This window comes from Phascolarctos cinereus, unplaced genomic scaffold, assembly GCF_003287225.1.
Source record: "Phascolarctos cinereus isolate Bilbo 61053 unplaced genomic scaffold, phaCin_HiC Scaffold_2;HRSCAF=192, whole genome shotgun sequence".
Taxonomy (NCBI): Eukaryota; Metazoa; Chordata; class Mammalia; order Diprotodontia; family Phascolarctidae; genus Phascolarctos; species Phascolarctos cinereus.
The window spans coordinates 221847394-221870617 of NW_027555625.1; the positions used below are offsets into that span (position 1 = coordinate 221847394).

Sequence of the window (23224 nt, forward strand, 5' to 3'; positions counted from 1 at the left end):
CCCCTTCCTCCATCAGTTCCTGTGGCTCCTTCTTTCCTCTAGATAAAGTATAAAAATCCTTTCTTTGGCTTTCAAAGCCATTCATCACCTAGCCCCCTTCTTACTTTGCAACATGTTACTCTTCTCCATATACTCTATGATACAGTGCCACTGGCCTCCTTGTTATTCCTCAAACATGATGCTCTTCCAACTCTAAGCATTTTTACTTGCTGATTGACCTGTCTAGTAGAGCTAGGATCAAGAACTGGACCCGAGATTTCATTAGCAAAAACAACTCCCCAGTGAGCAAACCCCCTACCAATAGAGTTGTCTCTGGCACTGAGGTTAAGTAGGTTGCTCAGGATCACAGCCAAGATGAGTCAAAGTCAATACTTAAGCCTAGGTCTTCCTGGTTCAAAGCTGGCTATCCACTACACCATGCTACTTCTCATAGTATGCATTTAATAAGTCTGGCTTATAGTAAGCACTTAATAAGTGTTTTTTCTTTCATTCATATATAGCCTATAGGTATATACATATTACATATGCCACATGTGTGTACATTGTATATATGTCACACATATCACATTAAATACATACAGGGTATCCCCAAAATCTTACACCACTAAAACCTAAAATTGCACTAAAATTTTGGGGACAGTCTATATATATATTTTGCCTTCCCCAAAGAATGTAAGCTCTTTGAATAGGCTGCAAAGCAGCTAAGGGGCACAATGGATTGAGTGCTAGGCTTGGAATCAGGAAGACCTGAGTTCAAATCTAGCCTCAGACTTTTACTAGCTGTGTAACCCTGGGCAAGTACCTCACCTCTGTCTGCCTGAGTTTCCTCAAGTGTAAAATAAGGATAATAACAGACCCTATCAAACAAGGCTATTGTGAAGATCAAATGAGATATTTGTAAAGTTATTAGCAAGATGCCTAACACAGAGAAGCTGCTTAATAAATGCTTGTTCCCTCGCCTTCCCCTTCTTCCTCCCTTCAATGTAGTGATTTTTTTCATTTCTGTCTTTGTATCCCCCATGTCTAGCACAGCACCTGGTGAACACAGTTAGTACTTTATAAATGCTGATGGACTGAAGTCAAGGAAAGTCGCCTTGAACACACAAAATACTGTAAATCTTTGAATAGGGATAGGTTGTGGGAAAAGAAGGAGAACGGAGAAGGAAATAAGGATCAGGCTGGGAACTCACAAGTAAACCAAGTCTTTGGATAGAAAAATCTTCTGTAACATAAAACATGAGAGAGATCCTTTGCCCAGGATGATCTCTATATCCAGGAGTCACTCCCTCCTGGGTAGACTGTCAGATTAACTGAAAAGAAAAAAAAACAAACAAGGCCATATTCTGTTCATCCTGTCATTAAACCACTGGATGTGTTCATCATATTTTAAGCTAAAGAGAAGCACTATATAAACCTAAGCAGAAAGCTCACTGTTATCCCACATTCTACTAGAAGTCTCTATTAGCCAACAATCTTGAAATATTTTTTTAATCAGATCACAAAATGTGGGAGTTGGAAGGAACCTCACTGGCCATCTAGCCCAATCTATTCACCAAAAAATATCCATACTCTGACATATCTATGCCAAATGGTCACACAGCCTCTGCTTAAAAATCTCCAAGGAGAGGAATCCTACCACTTCCCAAGATATTTAATCAAATAAATATTAAATCATGGTCAAAATATTAGTGCTTTGAATATTTTTTTATATTTTAATCCATTTTTGGCATGCTGTTAACTTCATTTTAGCACACTCACACAAAAAAATTACAAATGAATGAGAATTGGAAGATGAGTCAAGAAAGAAAAGACACCAAAAGATAAAACCCCTTTTAAAAATTATTATATCTTCATGACTATGCCCACATGCCTCAATATCATCTTTGAAAATAAGAACTGAAATCCTTTACATAAGCCAGATCATATCATTCTTTAATCGTGTAAGAGAATTTATTGTTATACTGTAAGATTTCTTACTTGCTATATAGTTGCATTCTCATAATGTCCTCTGTTATTTTCCCTTCTCAAACTGTGGAAGATACTCAGTTTTTCTTCTCCAAATACTTGTGGAATTATTGAGGGAAGTGCTAAAACCCCAATATGTAAAGACACTGGAGCCTACAGCAACAAGGAAGACTCAGGAGCATTACCATTAAACGCTCAGCATTTCTGAATATTTAATATTTGGTTCTGTGCTTCAGAAATAATTGCTGATTTTAGAGCCTCCTTGAATAAGAAGTGACACATTTTCAATCCCTTAGTTGAGCAACAAATTAATACATTCCTTTTTTCTATAAGTAGTGATAGCTTCAACTATCTTTTATGTTTACAAATATTACTCTCCAGCCCTGACTTCTTTCCAGGTTCCAGATATGAATTCCAAATAGTTCTATATTTCAAACTCAATACATTCAAAACCAAAACTAATCTTCCCCACCAAACCTCCTCCCCTGATTTCTCTATTTTTGTTAATACCACTACTTATCCTCCTAATCACTAAAAGTCTCAGTTATCTTTGATCACCCCCTTACCCCTCAACATTAAATCAGTCCCTAAATCTTATAGTTTCTACCTCTATACTATCTCTTTCCAGAATTTGTTGGAATTATCCCCTACTCTCCATCCTTACTGCCACTATCTTAATTCAAGGCTTCATTACTGCTCACTTGGAATACTGCAATATTCTAACTCATCAGCTGCCTCCATTCTCCTACCACACCCCAAACACAGCCAACATATTATTGCCAAATAAATCCTCCTACAGTTTTGATCACATCATTCCTTTGCTCAACATTCCTCAATGGCTCTCTAATAACTCCCAAAGTCTCTACTCCTTCATCTAATATCCAAGATCTTCCATCACTTAGTCTCACTTATCTTTACTGCCTTATTATCTTCTCTTTCCCTAGGTGGCACAGTGGATAAAGCACTGAGCCTGGAAGGTCAGGAAGATCCGTATTCAAATCCTACCTCAGATACTTACTGGCTGTGTGACTCTGGGCAAGTCACTTAACTTCTGCCTCAGTTGCTTCAACTGTAAAATAGGGATAATAACAGAAATTACCTCACAGAATTGTCGAGGATCAAATGAGATAATATTTCTAATACACTTAGCCCAGTGCTATAGAACATGCTTAAATGCTTGTTCCTTTCCCTTTATTTCATCCCCTTCCCCACTACTGTCTTTTCAAACCCTATGAACCAATCAAGCAGGTCTATTCAATGTGGTTTTCCAACACACCCAACTCTTTCCAACTTTCATTCATATTATTATTACCCTCTGCCTTCCAGTTCCAGTTCTGCTTATTCAACTCCTATCTTTCTTCAAGGTTCAGCTTAAAAGGTAACTCCACCATGAGGCCTTCCTTGAGTCTCTCAAAAGTAATCTCTCCCTCCTCTGAAAAAGCCACAGTACATGTAACAGCTACATGTGTGTCTTATCTCTCCTACTAGACTGTAAGCTCTATGAGAGCAGGAAATATATTTTATTCTTCTTTGTATGCCTTAAAAGCCCTAACTTTACACATAGAATAAATGAATGAAATGGTCACTATCCAACCTACTCTCTTTGTTGGGGTATTTGAAGGATGGACTATTTTACAAGTCAGTTTTTCATTTTCTATGGAGAGGAAGAGCATAAGAAAAATCAACTAGAGCTTTCAACCAATATTCCCCCCAGTACCTGCTATGTGAAAAGCACTACGCCAACAATTGAAAATACAAAAAAATAACAATAATAATAACTCACTGCCTCTGAAATAATGGCATAGAATAATGACATCACATTAGAGATTGGAAATGAGAACTTGATCTCAAAACATCTTTTATCAAAGACCTTTATGGACTGCACCCAAGGAGAGCAAAGATAGCATGAGTCAGAGAGCAAAATGTTTCTTATCAGTGCAGAGTGAAACAAATACCTCTGCCAGCTAGGCAATGTCAGGGGCAAAGGTACAGACGTAGTCAGGAGACAGTACTCTCCACAAAGGAGATTTTCTCCCTCCCCCTCTGCCCAATTACTTTCTTATTCTTGATTCCACCCCTAAGATGTACTTGCTCCTGGGTCAGTATTCAAAGTACGCTATATGTTAATCAGAGAAGGTAATTCAAAGACAAAAATGAAACAGCCCTTGCATGCAATAACCTGTCTACTGGGAGGAAACAACATGTACATAAGTAAATACAAAAGATAAACAAAGTAATTGGAGGGACCTGGGAAAAGCCTCAAGTAGGAAGTGGCTCTTGAGTTGGGCTCTGAAAGGAACAAGGGAGTCTAGAGGCACAGATGGTAGGGGGAGGGAGCTCCCTATGCAAAGCTGTGAGAGATGAAATGCTGTTACAGGGATAGCAGCAGTCCCGCTTAACTAGGATGCAGTGAGTGAAGGGCAGGTGAGAGCAATTAGCATGAAAAGGTGGAGTAGGGCTGGACAATAAAGGGCTTTCAAGGCCAGACAGTCTGTACTCTATCCCAAAGGCAGAGCTTCCTGAGCAAGAAAGCAAGACATAGTCATGCCATTCTTTGTAAAGGGTGCATAAAAAGGGAAGCAACTCGAGGCAGGGAGACCTAGTAGGAAACTAGTGCAACAGTCCTGGTAAGAGGTGATAAGATGGTGTCTGTGGAGGAAAAAAAAGGATCATTTGTGAGAGATATTGGAATGGAAGCATCTACAAGACTGGTCAAACTGCCTGGATAAGGGGTATGATGGAAAGTACAAATATGATATAGTCATGTGGAAAAATATTCTAAATCTCTACTTATAAGAGAAATGCAATTAGAACAACTATGAGGTACCACTTCACACCTATCAGAAATGACATATGCTGGAGGGGATGAGGGAAAAATAGGTACACTAATGAACTACTGGTAGAGCAGTAAACTGGTCCAATCATTCTGGAGAACAACTTGGAACTATGCCCAAAGGGCTATAATCTGCGCCTATCCTTTGACCCAGCAATACCACTACTAGGTCTGTATTCCAAAGAGATTAAAGAAGAAGGAAGAGGATCTATATGTACAAAAATATTGACAGCAGCTCTTTTTGTGGTGGCAAAAAGTAGAAATTGAGGGGATGCTCGTCAACTGGGGGATGGTTGAACAAGTTCTGGAACATGATTGTGATGGAGTCCTATTGTGCTATAAGAAATGATGAGGGGGCTGGTTTCAGAAAAACATGGCAAGAACCACGTGAACTAATGCAAAATAAAGTGAGAACTGGGAGATCATTGTGCACAGTAACAACAACATTGTAATGATCATCAACAGTGAAAGACTTGGCTACTCTGATCAATACAATGATCTAAGACAATTCCAAAGGACCCATGATAAAAAAAAAAATGCTATCCACCTCTGGAGAGACAACTCATGAACTCTGAGTGCAAATTGTAATATAATTTTCTCACTTTATTTTTCTTGCTTGTTTTTGAAACATGACTAATATGAAAATACAATTTGTATAATTTCACACATATAATTGATATTATATTGTTTGCCTTCTGAGTGGGAAGGAGAGGAAGGAAGAGAATTTGGAACTCAAAATGTAAAAAGAAAAGAACACTAAAAAATAAATAATTATTAGGAAAAATGTTTTAAAATAATTTTTTTAAAGGGTACAGAGATAAACCGAGAATGACTTCAAAGTTGACAATCTGATTCACTGGTAGGATGGTGTACTCAACAGACATAGGAAAGATGAGGTAAACGGATTTTGGGAAGGAGATAATGAGTTCTGTTGTGTGCCTACCACCGAGCAGGTACTTAATAAATGAATGATTTTGAACATGTGAAGCTTAAGGTGCCTACAGACAAACAACTGAAAATGTCTAATAAGCCCAGGGTTGGATACACTGTTCTGTAAGTCATCTGCATAAAGATGATTGAACCCACGAAGACTGAAATCATGGGGAAAGATGATATGGAGAAATGAAAAGACCCCAGGACAAAGCTTTGAGGAATACCTGTAGTTATGAGATAGGACATAAATGACAATCCAGCAAAGGAAACTGAAAGAAAGAAACTGACAGTAATATAAAAGAGATCAGTCACAAGGGAAGGGTGAATGTTCAGACTACAACATGTAACTAGAAAAGCAGCCCAATTTATTAGTCTATTGTATCCATGTTTACATGAACATGAGAGGCAGCATCATGCAATAAAGATATCTGAAACATTCAGTCTATAGACTGTAACACTCCTGAAGGCAGCCAGAATCAGATTTAAATGTAACTGGAAAATATTTAATAAAATAAATAAGTATACAATAGAACTTAGATGATGATAATACATGGCTGTCTTAAGTCACTATGCAGCCAGCAGGAATCCATATGTATGGAGTTTCTATTTGAGTTTGACATCATTGGTACAGAAGATAGAGACCTGGCCTTAGAATCAGGAAGATCTGGGTTTAATTCCTACTTAGAATAATACAGGTTAGCTTTCCAATCTACAGATCTATATCAAAGGAGCGAGTTACTGTTTTTAAAAAAAAACTGATATAGTAGCTATATATTTTTATACCTATGAATGTATGAACGCACACATGCAATTGTACATATGCATGTGTGTAGATACAAGCAACAGCTCCAGGGAACAATCACCCAGGACTAAGTTCAAAGACTGGGTGAGATCACATTAATGAAATACTTCCAATTATTACAAACTACTTGCTGCTACAAAATCCACTTTTTAATATTTTTCTAGTACTGTTATATGGCTATGAACTATGAAACACTGTTACCCTGGAAGAATCAAAATTGCAATTAACTCAAAGACCAAATGAATTGCATTTTGTAGATCCAAGCAGGCAGCATCATATTACCAAGGAGGACTTGAACACAAGTGGCTGAAAATACCTCTCAAGGATACGTATGGGAACAGCCAGACCCCTCCCTTTATTCATGATCAGAAGCTTTGGTGGTCACACCACAATATGAACCCAAAAACTTCTGACAAAGACCAACAGCATGCCTGCTGGGCAGATATTCTTTCCCACCAACACAGCAGCCTCTTAGTCTAGTTGACAAATCCTCTACTGTGAACCCATAAAACCCTGAACGTGACCACTTTCAACTGCAACAGCTGGAAAATGGTGAAAGGATATGTTACTGTATGAATCCTGAAAATGGTGACTAAAATGAATGCCACCAAAAGACCAGTGTCTCTTCCAGTTTAAAGTCTCAAAGCTGTCCAAGTGTTTGGTAGCAAGGTCAAGATCAAAGACTTTGAGTATACCTCAACCTAACTACAAAGCAAAACTCCTAAAATACTTGTCAAGCAGTTGGGAAAAAATAAAAACAACAGTGGAGAAGATAAAGGAAATAGCTCTGGCAGCTACAAAGAAGGCCAAGGCAAATATCAAGAAGAAACGGCAGCAACATTATATCTAAAGCAGCAACCTTTCCACTTTCCCCTACACCAGGATCCTGCTGCCTTCCCCCAAGATATTAAAAGAACCAGAGGAAGAGGCAAAGGAGAAAGGGAGGATTCTATATGGAGAATTTATGGAGACACAGGACAAGAATCACAATGGAAGAGAATATATGAAGGGGACCCAATCTGCACTATAACTATGAGATCACAGATCCATCTAAGTACCTAAGGGGACAAATGAAAACTTACATTAGTTTGGTTTTTTACACGTGACCATTGACTTGAGTTTTTATGTAAGTTAATAACTATTCAGTCATTCAATAAGCATTTAATGAATTATCTATTATGTGCAAGACACTATGCTAGAATATCCCTGCCCTCAAAGAGCTTACATTCTACTGGGAGGAGAAACAATACCTACAGAGATGAGTCAATATGAAACATATACAAAGTACTTTTGGGGATAAAGGTTGAGGGAGATCACTAACAACTGGGACAGAGATGGTTTTTCCTATTCACACATACACATCCCACTCCCAGAGCCAGGCAACAGTATCTTATTTGTTTGAGTCCTATTGCCACTACCTTAGTTCAGAAACATAACTCTTCCCACCTGCTTAAGAAGCAATAGCCTGAATGGTTCTTCCTGCCTTTCCCCTTCTAGTCAATCCTGCACATCTAACAGAAGAAAGGAAGGTGGAGAGGCGCAGGGGTGGGGTGGGGAAGGGAAATGACGATACAGCATCACACCAACGATACCTGAAGATAGGAACGAGTGTGGTGTAGGGGGAAAAAAAGTTCTGGATCAAAACAAAAGGTAAAATAAGAATAAGTAAGGTTGAATCTTATTGTGGAGGATTTTGAAAATCAGGACATGAACCCTACCCTCTACCCATCTCTTCTGTATATGCCTTATTCACTCTCACCTCAAACTTTGCTCATATTGTTCCCTCCTACCTAGAATACCATCTCCCCACCAAATACTATCCCTATGAGGACAAACTCAATTCCCAACCTCTTCTCTATAAGGAACTACTCTCATCTTTTCACTATTTTTTATTTCAATGGACCATTCATTCAACACTGGCAAAACATTTGGCCTAGCCCAACAGAAAGGTAACACGGCTAAAACCAAAGTACATCTCAGCCTACCACAAAGTGAAGCTCCTTCCAAAAATACATGTCAAACAGTAATAGTTATTTTTTTAGGGTCTTTCCCTACTGGAGGGCTTTTCCAAAGGGAAAAATAAATCCCAGAGGAAAAGAACACACTGCTTTCCCCATATCGACACATGCCCACCATCTACTGGAAAAAAGAGGTCAATGCAGGCTTTTGCCACAAAAACCAGTGTTGGAAATGTTGAAAAGCTGGTGATGGGCTTGGGGGATACAAAGATAAATGAGGGTGTGGGGGAAGGGTAGAGTAATCTCTGTCCTCAAAGAGCTTACATAGTACTGAAAAAAACACAACATTTAAATAAATAAATAAATATATCCTTGAGGAGGGAGAAAGCACTGACAACTAGGAATAGCTTCTAGAACAGTGCAGCTATTGGATTCCTTAAGCACATATCAAGCAGTAAACAAACAAAAAACAACCCTACCTTTCTACAGAGAAGTATAATGAGGAAGGGAGTGATGGGGCACAGGAGAAATCCATGTAAAGTGTTTTAGGAAAATTCAAAGTAGAGTACACTTTCAGCTTAGGAAAGAGTGCATTCCAGGCACCAGCAAAGTCCGGCACAAACACAGGGAAGCACTGAAGATGGTCTATTATGGAAGGGCCAGGTTTTGAGGGGTTTGTTTTGTTTGATGGGGAGGGAATATTTTCTCGCTTGGCTAGAAGGTAGCATGCCTAACATGAAATAAGACTGGAAAGGTAAGACTGTAATCTGATGGTTGAAAATTTTATTCTAGAAGCAACAGAAAGCCACTGACGGTTTTGAAGTAGGGGAGTGACACTAACAGATTTATGCCTTGAGAAGATTATTTAATAAAAGAAAGATATAGGTAGGAAACACAATCAAGAATTTAATAAAATAGTTATGTGAATTGCAGTATGTTGCAAAGACATTAAAATCTAACATTTTTTGTATTTCCCATAACACCTAACATAATGACTTGCATATATACAGTAGGTGTTCAATAAATATTTGTTCATTAATATCCAAGTGCAATGGCATCATTTAAAATTTCTGGACACCAAGCCAAAAAGAGCCAGTTCACTTATAAGGCAAAATAGACAGATCTACAACAGAGAGCCATCACCTGCTTTCATGTGGCCTGTTGAACATTAAGAGTTTAAGGCATTATGGTACCCAACATCTTTCTCATGTAATCAGGTATGGAAAATGTTTCTATGAGGACCATTTCTCTGTTATTGGAATTAAATCACAAACTAAATAGCAAGTTGTTATCCCCACTAGACCTTTTAAGAATACATTCCTGGCTAGGAAACAAGAGAATTAGTAAAATTGTAATCCTAGTCTCATTGAATGCTGGAAAACAATTTTGTGATATAATAGGAAAAAAACAATGAAATTAAGAGTCAGAAGAGTTGGTTTTAAATCCTGTCACTTGGTCTCTCTAAGCTTTATTTTTCTCATCTGTAAAATGGCAATAATAACATGATGCAGAGGACAGAACACTGGCCATGGAGAAAAATGTGGTTTCAAATCCTGTCTCAGTCACTTACTAGCCATGTGATCCCGTGACTTTCAGTTTCCCTATGTGTAAAATGGGAGAGGTAGAAAATAACACCTATTTCATAGATCTGTTGTGATCAAACGACAGCATGTATAAAGTACTATACCACCTTAAAGGTTAGATAAATATGAGTTATTATTACATCTCCCGCCAGAATACTGTGAGGATCAAATTAGTCCATGTATATCAGCAATTCTCAAACTTCTTGATCTCAGGACCCTTTTACATGCTTAAAAATGATTGTGGTGCCCTCCAAAAAAGTTTTTGTTTATATGAGTTATCTCTGTTAATACTTACCATAGTAGAAATTAAAATGTCTTAGTGTTATTATGAAAATAGTTTGGACCTAGCAGACTCCCTCATGACACAATCTGAGAACTGCTAATGTCTATGAAATCATTTTACAACCATAAAACTCCCTCTATATAAACATCAATTTATTTCCCCACTTTTATTACAGGAACAAAAACTTTCACTTTAAAACAAGGTGTAGGGGCAGCTAGGTAGTGCAGTAGATAGAGCACCTGCCCTGGAGTCAGGAAGATCTGAGTTCAAATCAAGCCTCAGACACATACCTCCTAGCTATGTGACTCTGGGCAAGTCACTTAACCCCAATAGCCTCACTTAAAAAAAAAACAAAAAAAAAGTGTAGGTACAACAAAGAGATCCCCTAAAACTTGTAGCATGTAGACAGCAATTGAGGTTTCAGTTCATTATCTGTCTCCCCCAACAAGAAGTTGGCATCTCCCCTAAAGCTTTTACAATTATCTTAATCTCTCCATCATTCTATATACTATGTGTCATTTATAAATTAAAATGTAGAAGATGTAGAAGCTGAAGGAGTTGGGATCTGACTATTTCCTAGGGAGTTATCTGAGACACATAGATCTAGAGTCAGAAGCAAGGCTTTGAATTCAAAGGTCTTCCTAGCTCTAGAATGAGCACTTCATCCATTGGACCACACTGACTCTAATGTAGATATTCCTAACGTTTTTTGTGTCATGAACGGCCCTTTTGACACTCTGGTGAAGCCTAAAGACCATTTCTCAGAATAATAATGTGTTGGGTATTTTTTTAATTTATAATTAAGGACATGTTAAATTTCAGTTAGAGATTAGTGAAAATAAAGATGTGATTTCCCTAATCTAAGTTCCTGAAATATATCCATGGGCCCTAAGATCCTCTGCTTTATTAGATCAATTATAATAATAAGTTGGTTCTAATATTAACAAAGGCTGACACTTACATAGCACTTTCATAATTATATATAGGTATACTGTGCTTTTAAAATGTGTATATGGGCAACTAGGTGGCTAGAGCTCTAGCCTTGGAGTCAGGAGGACCTGAGTTCAAATCTGGCATCAGACACTTGACACTTACTAGTTGTGTGACCTTGGGCAAGTCACTTAACCCCAACTGCCGAGCCAAAAAAAAGAAAAAAAAATGTGTATAACACTTTCCATACATTCTCTAATTTGAATCTCACAATGGCCCTGTGATGCAGATACTACAAGATTTATTCACATTTTACAGATGAAGAAACTGAAGTTCAGAAAATAATATTTACATATGACCACAAGGAAATAGGGTCTTAACTCAGAGACTCCTAAATCCAGTGCTCTATCCACAGCACTTAATATACCTTATCTCTCTTGAGCCTAACAATAACTCATTAAGTAACAACAGCAGCTAGTATCATTCCCACCTGATCCCCACGTGAGGAAACTAAGGCTCAGAGTTAAGTAACTAGCTCATAGTCCTATAGCTAATAAGCTCAAAGTTGGTATGTGAGCCCAAATCTTCCTGATTCTATTCACTACAATGTCTCTTTCTGCTTCAGATGATTTTATCTTTAGATTGGTTGTACTCTCAACAACCATGAGTATTTACTGATTACCAAAGGGGCAAATAAACTGTTACTAATAAATGTTAGCTTATACATTCCACTGATTAGAGATGGTGGTACTGGCAAAAGAATACAAAAACTCCTCTAACCTGCATGTCAACATGTCATATATCTTCTCTGTTTCCTTATTCAATGGTAACTCAGGTAGGCAAAGACTTGAAGTTTATTTAAGTTTTCCTTTCACATATTGCTAGCTTTATCTCATCCTTCTCTTTATTAGTAGTGCTAATAGCTCCAGTCATCTGTTTAGCCCCCTCTTCCCCCTGGTCCCATGGAATATTCCAACAGGATCTGCTGTTGAGGAGGGAATATTGTTTCTTAGGGAATACTGAAATGTACTATAAATGGACTATCTCCTTTGTTCATTATCTAAATGAGTAGAAGGCCATTGACCAGATTGGGTCAACAATATATGAATTTTGGTATTCCAAAGGCAAAGAAATGACTTTTGATTTTCTATTCTGAATGATCCAGTCTTTTTCTTTCATTTGCAGAAGTCAACTGAAAATTAAAGATACTAAGTTTCTAGTCCTCTACCAAGATACAAACCAAAGTTACTATGTTCTTGATAAACTTAATCTGCTGAAAGGCATCATCTTTTAAAAATAAATGTACCCCCACCATCCACTGAAGTCCTATTCCTATGGCTCATCATGGCATGGTGAAGATGGTCCTAGATTCTCAAAGGCCTTAACCAATGGTATATAAACTCTGTAAAATCCTACCAAACTGGAAACTATTTCTATAACCTGAGGACCAGCCTAATAATTCAGAAAGGCTCATGACAGGCAGGTTGCAAGACAATCCAAAGGCTTTCTACAAAGTTAAATACCTATACTGATACTGATCAGCATCAGGGGAGGGAGCATCTAGGCCAACAAAATCATAGATTCTTGACGAGTTCAAATATATTGGCTAGTATTTTAAGTAACACACCAAAAGTCATATATACTCTTAGAGTTAAAATAATGCTGCTCACCACCAAGTATTAAGTTGCTTGATTATGAATCACCATAACAGCAGAAGATAAAGGAAATAATGCTATAGAAATACAAGCCCTCTCTACAGAATAGATTTACTTTCTTTCTTTGAAAAAGAATGATACAAGGAGGCAACTAGGTGGTGGCAGCAGATAGAACACCGGCCCTGAAGTCAGGAGGACTTGAGTTCAAATTTGGCCTCAGACCAAACACTTGACACTCACTAAGCTGTGTGACCCTAGGCAAGTCATTTAACCCAAACTGCCTTTAAAAAAAATGATACAAAGTGGAAATGGTTCACAATCAATTGAAACTATGCCATTCCTAAGTTAAATTTGCTATACCATAAAAAGAAAAACTTCACCCTCAATAGGTTGGAAAATTCTAAACTATTCAGATTAAAAAAAAGTCTTCACATTTGTACCTTCCTAGTTAACTATAAGAAGTCAGGAGAAAAAAAAGACTGTTGAAATATCTAAATCTCCTATTCTAATCCTTGAAGTTACATGAAATCCCATAGACAACTTTTTTTAGTACTTCAATATTTCAAGGACCCATGATGTTATTACATGGGTATCCCCTCCAAAATTGAATGCAACCCCTTTTTTACCTTAACAATCTTCATGAATAGCTTTGACTGAAAAACATTCACCACCTAGAGGCCAACCTTGATGTGGAACCTCAGAGTACCTCGTGGCTAAGATCGTGTATTAGCTACAAACAATAAATTAGTAAACAATACAGTTCATCATCCTGCCTATTCTTTTCATCACTGCTGGAATAGTCTTAGAGAACCCAGCATTTGCCCAATACCACTAATAAGATACTAGATCAGTCTGTTAGTGAAGGTCATTTTTGTTTATAGTTTATCAAAAGCACTAATATTTGTGTAGAGTCACCAGATGCTTCCTTCAGCTTTAAAAGTTAATTTACATTAAAGCTTCTTTACTATAGAATGGTAATCATGACTCCATTCATTAGGTATACTCTTTTCATTAGTCACTCTGTGTGGTTGTTATGCTTCAATTGCTGATATCTGACAGAAAATATAAAAATTATGAAGCCCAATCTTTTCTTGTGTTAGTCAGACCAGGCATAGTAATGCTATTTCTAATAGCACATATTTCCCCCGTAAGGGTCCCCATACTCCTACGTAGAATTATCTGAATGTAATCCTGAGAAAGACAACTGCAGATATTTCCCTCTTCTATATCACTTAACTAATGAATTCTCTCTCTCCCAGAGCCTATGTGACCCTTGAGAAGCCACTTAACCTCTCAATATCAAAAGCAACTCTCAAGAATTCTACAAGTTGCAAAACAGGTGCCAATTTGTACTGTTAGAAGTTTCCTTATCTGGTGTTCCCTATACCACTGAAATAACAGGTCTGGTTTCCCCCCCAAAATTAAATAATATATGTAACATATATGCAGATTATATATATATATATATATATATATATATATATATATATACACACACACACACACACACACACACACACACACACACACACACACACATATCTACACATATACTTTGACTTTACTGAACTCACTGTAACAAAAGCATAGAAACGCCACCTTGGAGAACATTGACCTATTGCTAAATTGAACTTTGCTTGCCAGGTCGGATATCAGTTAGGAAACTAAAGAGAGGGAGGTTGAGAGAAAAATCACGTCAAAATTTCTGGTGAATGCAGAAAACTCAGTCAAGTTTGTTTTTAAGTAAACAATAGATAATGCATTAATGGAAAGGATGTGCTGTAAATGAAATGTATATCTTGCTAAAAACTTGTATTTAAAAAAGAAAACGAGGAGGGGGAAGGGAGGAATTTTTCTGTCAGTCACCAACACACAAGGTTTGTCAGCTTTGTGCCAGAACAGAGATCAGCAAAGAGGTGGGGATTAAGCTAAACACAAGAGACCTGGATTAAGAATTTCCTGCCAATGAGAGTTTTTAAACACTGGCACAAGTTGCCAAAGAGACTGTGGAATCTGTTTCCCCAAATATGTCTTAAAAACAAGACAGATTCTCAAGTTTCTAACACAGGTTAGGTTCAGGTCTGATCAAAACAGAGGAATGAACTAGATGAACTCTCATGGTCCTTCCAGTTCTAGTGTTTCAAAGTAATATAACCTTGCTTCCATCTGCAATTTTCAATGTACCCTTATAGAAGAGAAAGCAACCAAATGCTTCCAGATCAATGGGGGAGCGGGCAGTATATGGCAAAACGTAAGCTCGTTGATAATTCATTTTTGTCATCGTTTTCCCAAAACAACACCTGGTACAAGTCATTGTTGAACTGAACTGAATTAGGGCTGCCGTCATGAATTCTGAATTTCTTGTCAGACCACAACAGCATTACTTTCAGAAAATGATCATTCTAAAAGCACGAGTACTATCAATTTGTACCGTATTTCAGCTGAGCTGCACTAGAAAATTGACACCAGCAGAGAAAGTTGGGGCTATCCATGAGAAATGTGCGAAATCTCTGAAGCTGACTGCTACGGGACAGGGGTGTAGGGAAAGGAAGCAACCTTCCCCCTCCACGCCGCCCCGCCACCTGGGGCGAGCGTCCTCTAATGCAATGTGCGGGAGGGTGGGACACAGCCCCGGGGTCCCTCCTGGCTCTACATTTAGGGTCCCACAACAGCGGAGCAGGGAATTCCCACCTGCTCGTCTGCACTACCCACCAGCTCAGAACAGGGGGCAAAGAGGAGCCAGACCTGGTAAGGGACAGCTCCTTTCGCTACCCTCCAGTCCAGTTCTTCCATGTGACAGATGAGGAAACTGAGGCCCCCAGAGGGGAAATGATTTGCCCCAGGCAACAAGGGGAGCACGGGACCTCTGCGTCCACACCCAGCGATCTTTCCGCCGCCACACAGACGGACAGGTGGAGGGAGGTGTCAATGGCCGTCGCTACTCTCCGGGCAGGCGTCCCAGGCGCCCCGTCCGAGAGCCGGCTCCGGGCTGGAGGGAGCCAGACGTGGTCTGATCCCCTCGGGGGCGGCCGCCCGCCCTTATCCCGCCCAGTCCCGGGGCCAGTGAGCGCGAGGATGGAGGGAGGATGAAGGGAGGATGAAGGGAGGGAGGATGGAGTCCCCGCTACCTTGTACTTATCGAAGCCGGCCAGCTGCTCCGCAGTCACGTATTCGTAACGGAAGGCCATGATGACAGGGAGGAGGAAGCGGAGGAGGAGGAGGAGGCACCGACGGCCACCGCGGCAGCCTCAGAAACAGGGAGGACCCGGCACCAGCCCGGGCTCGACGTGAGTGCTAAAGGCTGAGGGAATGTGGAAGCTCCAAGCTCCACCCCCCACCCCCCCCGCCCGACCCCACTACACTCCAGCGCATGCGCGGCCTGCCCCGGGGCGCACGCGCGGCCGGCTCCAGGCCATGATACGTCAGCACGCAAACGGACATCGGCCGGCCTTTATTACAACTTCAGTCCACCTCGTTCACTGGAACGAAGGAAGGACAAATCGGCTGACACTGAAACACGCGAAATCCCGCCCTTAGCGTCCTCGCTGCCGCCTCATTTGTGGAAAAACTTGATTGGAGGAAAGGAGTGGGGGGAAGGGGAGTGGGGGAAATAGAAGGAGGAGAAAAGGCGAAAGTTCACCTTGGGTCAGTTTAGTTCAGTTCCCGGCAAGCTCTAGGGCTGCGCAGGTCTCTCGACTTGGGGCCGAGGTGAGGAGGGAGGGACCCTGGAGCGACTCAGAAGCCGGGCTGCCTCCGTGACGTAGCACCGGAGGCCGTACGCGAGCCGCACGTGTCGCGATTGATCGTTTGAAGCACGTGGTGCCTGCTTTGAGAGGCGGGGAGGAGCGGAGGTTGTTACTAGAGACCCAGATGGACGGGGCAGGGCGCTGGGTTTGGCCACCTCTTTCTGCTTATCTTGCTAGTCCTGGCTCTTGGAGCAGTTGCAAAGTCTTTGTGATTCTAACTCCTCATCTAGTTAGCCCTAGTTCTTTTTCTTCATTAGCCTCTCACCTAGACTCTTGTAATACCCTCCTTCTTCCAAACACACCCGTCTCCAATCCATCCTCCCCGTAGCTGCCAAAATCATCTAGACTCTGATCATTTATTTTTCAAACTGCAAAATACATAGCTATCATTGTCATGCTTTGTTAGGGACGATATGGAATTAGAACATAAAACTCTATTGTGTTTTAACATATCACATGCTATTTAAGCCCGTTTTGAGTTGCAAACATTAGTTTTTTCTTTACATAGGTGAGATAGCTGCATAAAAATTGAGCACTTAGTCATAGTCTTTAAAGACCAAGTGCATATGAGGGGTTGGGGGGCGGCCTTTGGTGACGTGCTGTAGCTATGGTTCTGCCTAAGTTTTGGACTGAAATTTACAACCTGACTTTGCAATATTTTTTCTTGATGTAGTGCTTTTTAATCATGGGTGAAATCTGGTTACAGAATTCTCAATTCCTGCAATAGGTATTTTCTGCTGACAGAGGTGTATTGTCAAGAGAGTGGTCAATGAAGAAGAGGTGGCAAGGGAAGGAAAATGAACAGTCTTCAAAGTTCTGCTACCAGCTTTGTGAGTTCACTTCTACAATGCTTCTAATTGCTCCTATATCTCCACCTGAGAAAGAATCAAAATTAAGACGTTAACACATTGATCCATTATTATGTCTTCAATATGTTTTATACAGGTGCTCCAGTAAGCTACCTGTTAACACTGTATTAGGAAGCAAAGCCAAGATGGCTAAATATCAGGAAGAGTACAGTGAACTCCTACCCTCAAACTCTTCTGAACAGATCTAGAAAATGCACCAGACTGAATCTAGATCAGGGAAATCTTAAGAAAAAAGTGACAGTGAGTCATTTTCCTAGCCCAGGTTAGCATAGGGAGACAAGCAGAGAAGTCAGTGAACACTGGGGTAAAAGTATGGGGAAGAGTATTATGTACGGGGGACTTCAGGAGGCTGTGCACCTGAACAAAAAAAGCTATACTAGGGCACCATAACCTTGTGCAGGCTGCATGACAGATGCCAGCTGGCTCTGTCACTCACTACCCAGATACAGGTCCTAGGCTGACTGAGGAAAGGACCTGAGCCCAAGGGTGGCATTCTGGGTAAGGAGTGTTGCTGTATACAGAGAGGAGCAATTTCAGAAGCAACAACGAAGAGACTTAGAGTAACTTGTAGTCCAGTGTGAAAGCTGCAAAAGAATAAGCAGGGTAGGAATCCCAGAACAAAAGGAAGCTTGCAGCTTGCCACTCCTGACTAGCAGAGCTTCCCAGCTGTCTTACAGTGGCTGAGTCCAGCAGCTACTGTTGCTCAGAACCAAACCTAGGTCAGAAACCTTCAGAGCTCAGACCAGGTGGGCATTGGTCAAACTTTCAACTGGATCAGACCACTTTGGAAGCACTGAAAGCTTTGGGGTCCCTTGAGCTGTCCCAGATCCTGGAATAACACAACATTCAGTATCCCAAGAAAGCAACATTATCACTAGCCCAAATTTTTCTCCAGAAGTGTGAAGAGAGCCTAGCCCTAGTATCAAGTCCTAAGTGAGGAAGTAGGCTAGAAGAATAAACAAACAAAAAAGAATCCCACTACAAAGAATTATTATGATGACAAGGACACTCAAAACACAAATCCAGAGGAAAGAGAATGACTCTAAAATATATACAAATAAAACTTTAAAGAAAAACACGACTTGGGCACAAATTCAACTAGAATTCTTGGAAGAAATGAAACAAGAATTTTTAAAAGTTTAAAATGGTTTTTTTTTGCTGAGGTTTATTTTGAACACAAAAATTTTTATTAGCATAAAAAATACGTCTCATATCCAACATTAAAACCAGGTTATATGTATGCGTGTAGGTTCTTTTCAATTATTACTGAATACTCTTATCTCTCAGCTATGCTTTAAAGAATCTGCACTTACGTAAACATAACTTACCAAAGAAATGAAACTTGCAGATGTAGTAGTGTATAGCTACTGAACACACTAAAAAGTTAGAGATGGGAAATTACAATTATATCTTGCTGCATTGAATATTTCTGTAAGAACCTTAGAAATAACAGGAAATGTGGACAAAACATTTCATTAGAAATGAGGTAATTCGTATGAAAATGTTTTTAGAAGCAAATAACACTAATGTTAAAATGTTGAGATAAGAATATTTAGTGTTTTTATAAATGCTAACACTAGAGAAAAAGTAGAAAAGAAGTGAGAGCTACAGAAGAAAGAATTGGAAAGAGAATTATCACAATAGGTACAAAACTTGCCCAAGGGGGAAAAAAACTCCCTGAATTAAAAATCAACCAGATAGAAGCTAATGACTCTGAGACAAAAAACATTAAAATCAAAAGACTGAAAAAAGAAAATGTAAGAGCTCTTACAGCAAAAATACCTGATCTAGGAAACAGATTAAAGGGAAAACACTTAAGTCTCATTGGACTACCTGAAAGCTGTGAACAAAAAAGGAACCTGGACATCATATTTCAAGAAATCTTACTTAAAAAGACATACTCTTTGCCCTCAAAGACAACAATCCAGGAAGGATTTTTTAAAAGCACTTCACAACTTAGACCCTTCTTACCTTTTTTTTTTAATTTAGTATTTTACTTTTCCCCAGTTACATGAAAAAACAATTTTTAACATTCGTTTTTAAAACTTTGAGTTCCAAATTCTCTCCTTTCCTCCCTCTCTCCCCCCCACATTGAGAAGGCAAGCAATTCCATATAGGTTATACATGTATAGTAAGCTAAAACATATTCGTAATAGTCATGTTGTGAAAGAAAACATAGATAATAAAAAAGTCAATAAAAACAAAATTTAAAAAGTGTGCTTCCATCTGTATTCAGACACCAACAGTTCGTTCTCTAGGGATGGATAGCATTTTTCATCCTAAGTCCTTCAGAGTTGTCTTGGATCATTGTATTGCTGAGAATAAGTCATTCACAGTTGATCCTCTTACAATATTGCTGTTACTTTGTGCATAGTTTCTTAGTACACATTTCACTTTGCATCAGCTCATGCAAGTCTTTCCAGGTTTTTCTGAGAGCGTGAGCATCATTTCTATGAGTACAATGGTATTCCATCATAATCACATAACACAACTTGTTCAGCCATTCTCAGGGCCCTATTTTTTTTAATATAAATTTATTTATTTTTAGTTTTCAACATTCCCTTCCACAAGTTTTTGAGTTACAAATTTTCACCCCTCTCCCCTCCCCCCACCCCAAGATGTCATGCATTCTGAATATCCCTTCCCCTCCTCTGTCCTCTCTTCTATCTCTCTCCCCTTCTCTTATCCCCTTCCCCTTCTATTTTCCTGTAGGGCAGGATAGACTTCTGTACCCCATTTCCTGTATTTCTTATTTCCCAGTAGCATGTGAAAACATTTTTTTAAACACATGTTTTTAAAACTTTAGGTTTCAAATTTTCTCTCTTCCTCCCTCCCCACCCGCCCTCATTGAAAAGGCAAGCACCTCAATATAGGTTGTACATGTGCAGTTATGCAAAACACGTCCATAGTAGACATGTTGTGAAAAACTAACTCTATTTCCCTTAATCCTATCCTGCCTCCCATTTATTCTGTTCTTTCTTTTGACCCTGTCCCTCCTCAGAAGTATTTACTTCTGATTACCCCTTTCCCAATCTGCCCTCCTCTCTATCATCCCCCTGCTCTCTTGTCCCCTTCTCCCCCTATTTTCCTGTAGGGTAAGACAGATTTCCATACCCAATTGAATGTGTATGTTATTCCCTCCTTAAGCCAAATCCTATGAGAATAAGATTCACTCATTCCCTCTCACCTTCCCCTTTCCCCTCCACTGTAGAGACTTTTCTGTTTTTTTTTTGTGAGATAATTTACCCCATTCTACCTCTCCCTTTCTTCTTCTCTGAGTATAATCCTCTCTCATCCCTTAATTTTATTCTCCAGATATGACCCCTTAATCTTCAACTCACCCTGTGCCCTCTATCTACCTACCTGTATATACATACATATAACTTCTTTCCTTCAACTACCCTAATACTGACAAAGGTTCATGAGTTATAAATATCATCTTTCCATGCAGGAATGTAAACAGTTCAATCTTAATAAGTCTCTTATGATTTCTCTTTCCTGTTTACCTCTTCATGTTCCACTGAGTCCTGTATTTGAAAGTCAAATTTTCTATTCAGCTCTGGTCTTTTCATCAAGAATGCTTGAAAGTCCTCTATTTCACTGAATGACCATTTTTTCCCCTGAAGGATTATACTCAGTTTTGCTGGGTAGGTGATTCTTGGTTGTAATCCTATCTCCTTTGCCCTCTGGAATATTATATTCCATGCCCTGTGGTCCTTTAATGTAGAAGCTGCTAAATCTTGTGTTATCCTGATTGTGTTTCCACAGTACTTGAATGTTTCCTTCTGGCAGCTTGTAATATTTTCTCCTTGACCTGGGAACTCTGGAATTTGGCTATAATATTCCTAGGAGTTTTCCTTTGGGGATCTCTTTCAGGAGGAGATCTGTGGATTCTTTCAATTTCTATTTTGCCCTCTGGTTCTAATATATCAGGGCAGTTTTCCTTGATAATTTCTTGAAAGATGATGTCTAGGCTCTTTTTTTGATCATGGCTTTCAGATAGTCCAATAATTTTTAAATTCTCTCTCCTGGATCTATTTTCCAGGTCAGTTGTTTTTCCAATGAGATATTTCACATTGTTTTCTAATTTTTCATTCTTTTGGATTTGTTTACTGTGTCTGATTTCTCATAAAGTCACTAGCTTCCAATTGCTCTATTCTAATTTTTAAGGAAGTATTTTCTTCAGTAATCTTTTGGACTTCCTTTTCCATTTGGCCAATTTTTCTTTTTAGGGCATTTTCTCCTCATTGGCTTTTTGGACCTCTTTTGCCATTTGGGTTAGGCTATTTTTTAAGGTGTTATTTTCTTCAGTATTTTTTTGGGTCTCCTTTAGCAAGCTGTTGACTTGTTTTTCATGATTTTCTTGCATCACTCTCATTTCTCTTCCCAGTTTTTCCTCTACTTCCCTTACTTGCTTCTCAAAATCCCTTTTGAGCTCTTCCAAGGCCTGGGACTGATTCATATTTTTCTTGGAGGCTTTGGATGTAGGAGCTTTGACTTTGTTGTCTTCTTCTGGTTGTATATTTTGATCTTCTTTTTCACCAAAGTAAGATAATATAGTCTGACTCTTTTTGCGCTGCTTGCTTATGATCCCAGCCAATTACTTGAGTTTTAAACTCTTTGTTAAGGTAAGAGTCTGCTTCCAATGTGGAGAGTGTACTGTCCCAAGCTTGGGGTTTGTACAGCTGTTTTCAGAGATACTTGTAGGGACCTGTAAATTTTCAGTTCTTCCAAGGTGGTATGATAAGGGGCGAGGTGTTTACTCCTTTCCTGGCCTGTGACCACAAGTATTCCTTTCTGTCCTGTAACTGTGAGGAGGGTTCCTCTCCACAGCCACTACAAGCTCCACACGCCAGCGTCCTCCTCACCCCAGCACTGCCGCCAGAACTGTGACCCAGATCCACACACAGGGCAAAGCAAGAGATTCCTGCCTCAGCATTGGCAAAGAGATCCCTGCAATCCCTCTCTGATCAGCCACTGGATTCCCCCTCAGTCTGTGGGCCAGAAGCTCAGGAAGCAGCTGCCCCCCCAGCACCAAGCTCTTGGGGAATGGAGCTGAAACCCCGCCTTCCTTCTGACACCGACAGAAACAGACTTTTCCCACTGACCTTCTAAGTTGTCTTTGGCATTGGTGGATTGAGGAGTCTGGAAACTGCCACAGCTGCCCATGATTCAGTCCTCTGAGGCTTGCTCCAGGTTCTCAGTGGCCTGTGCGCCCACGCTGTGCTGCGCTGCGCTCCCAGCCCGGCGTGATACACCTTTCTGATCAATCATCCAGGTTGTCTTGGGCTGGAAATTTGTTTCACTCTTTTTGTGGATTCTGCTGCTTCAGAATTTGTTTAGAGCCATTTTTTATGAGTATTTGCCGAGGTTTGGAGGAGAACTCAAGCAAGTCACTGCTTTCACTCTGCCATCTTGGCTCCACCCTCCCTTCTTACCTTTCTGGTATGCGTTATTTCTCTCTGTTGCAATAGTAGCCTTTTTGCTATTACTTGAACACACTCCTTTCTGTGAACCCCATGCCTATTTGGTGACTCTCCCCTTGCACCTGGAATACTCTCCCTCCTCATTTCAACCTCCTGACTCTCCTGTCCCCCCAGGCTTTTTTTAAAGTGTCTGTTCAAATCCTGCCTTCTTCAAGAGGACCTTCCTGTTGGTCTCCCCATT

The 23224-nt window shown here is 39.8% G+C and overlaps 1 protein-coding gene across 2 annotated transcripts in view; it reads right to left on the reverse strand.

Moving 5' to 3' along the window:
• The window catches only part of SELENOI (selenoprotein I), a 55504-nt gene extending 38792 nt beyond the window's left edge, over positions 1–16712 (reverse strand). The window contains exon 1 of one of the 2 annotated variants that reach the window (XM_020983917.2): positions 16583–16712. Coding sequence is in view for 1 of the 2 variants with exons in the window: in XM_020983915.2 (XP_020839574.1) it covers positions 16071–16130 (60 nt within the window). In the remaining variant the exon portion in view is untranslated. Of the gene's footprint in view, positions 1–16070; positions 16273–16582 lie in introns of those variants that run through there. The other variant, XM_020983915.2, reaches the window with a different exon arrangement.
• Positions 16713–23224: the final 6512 nt, after the last annotated feature.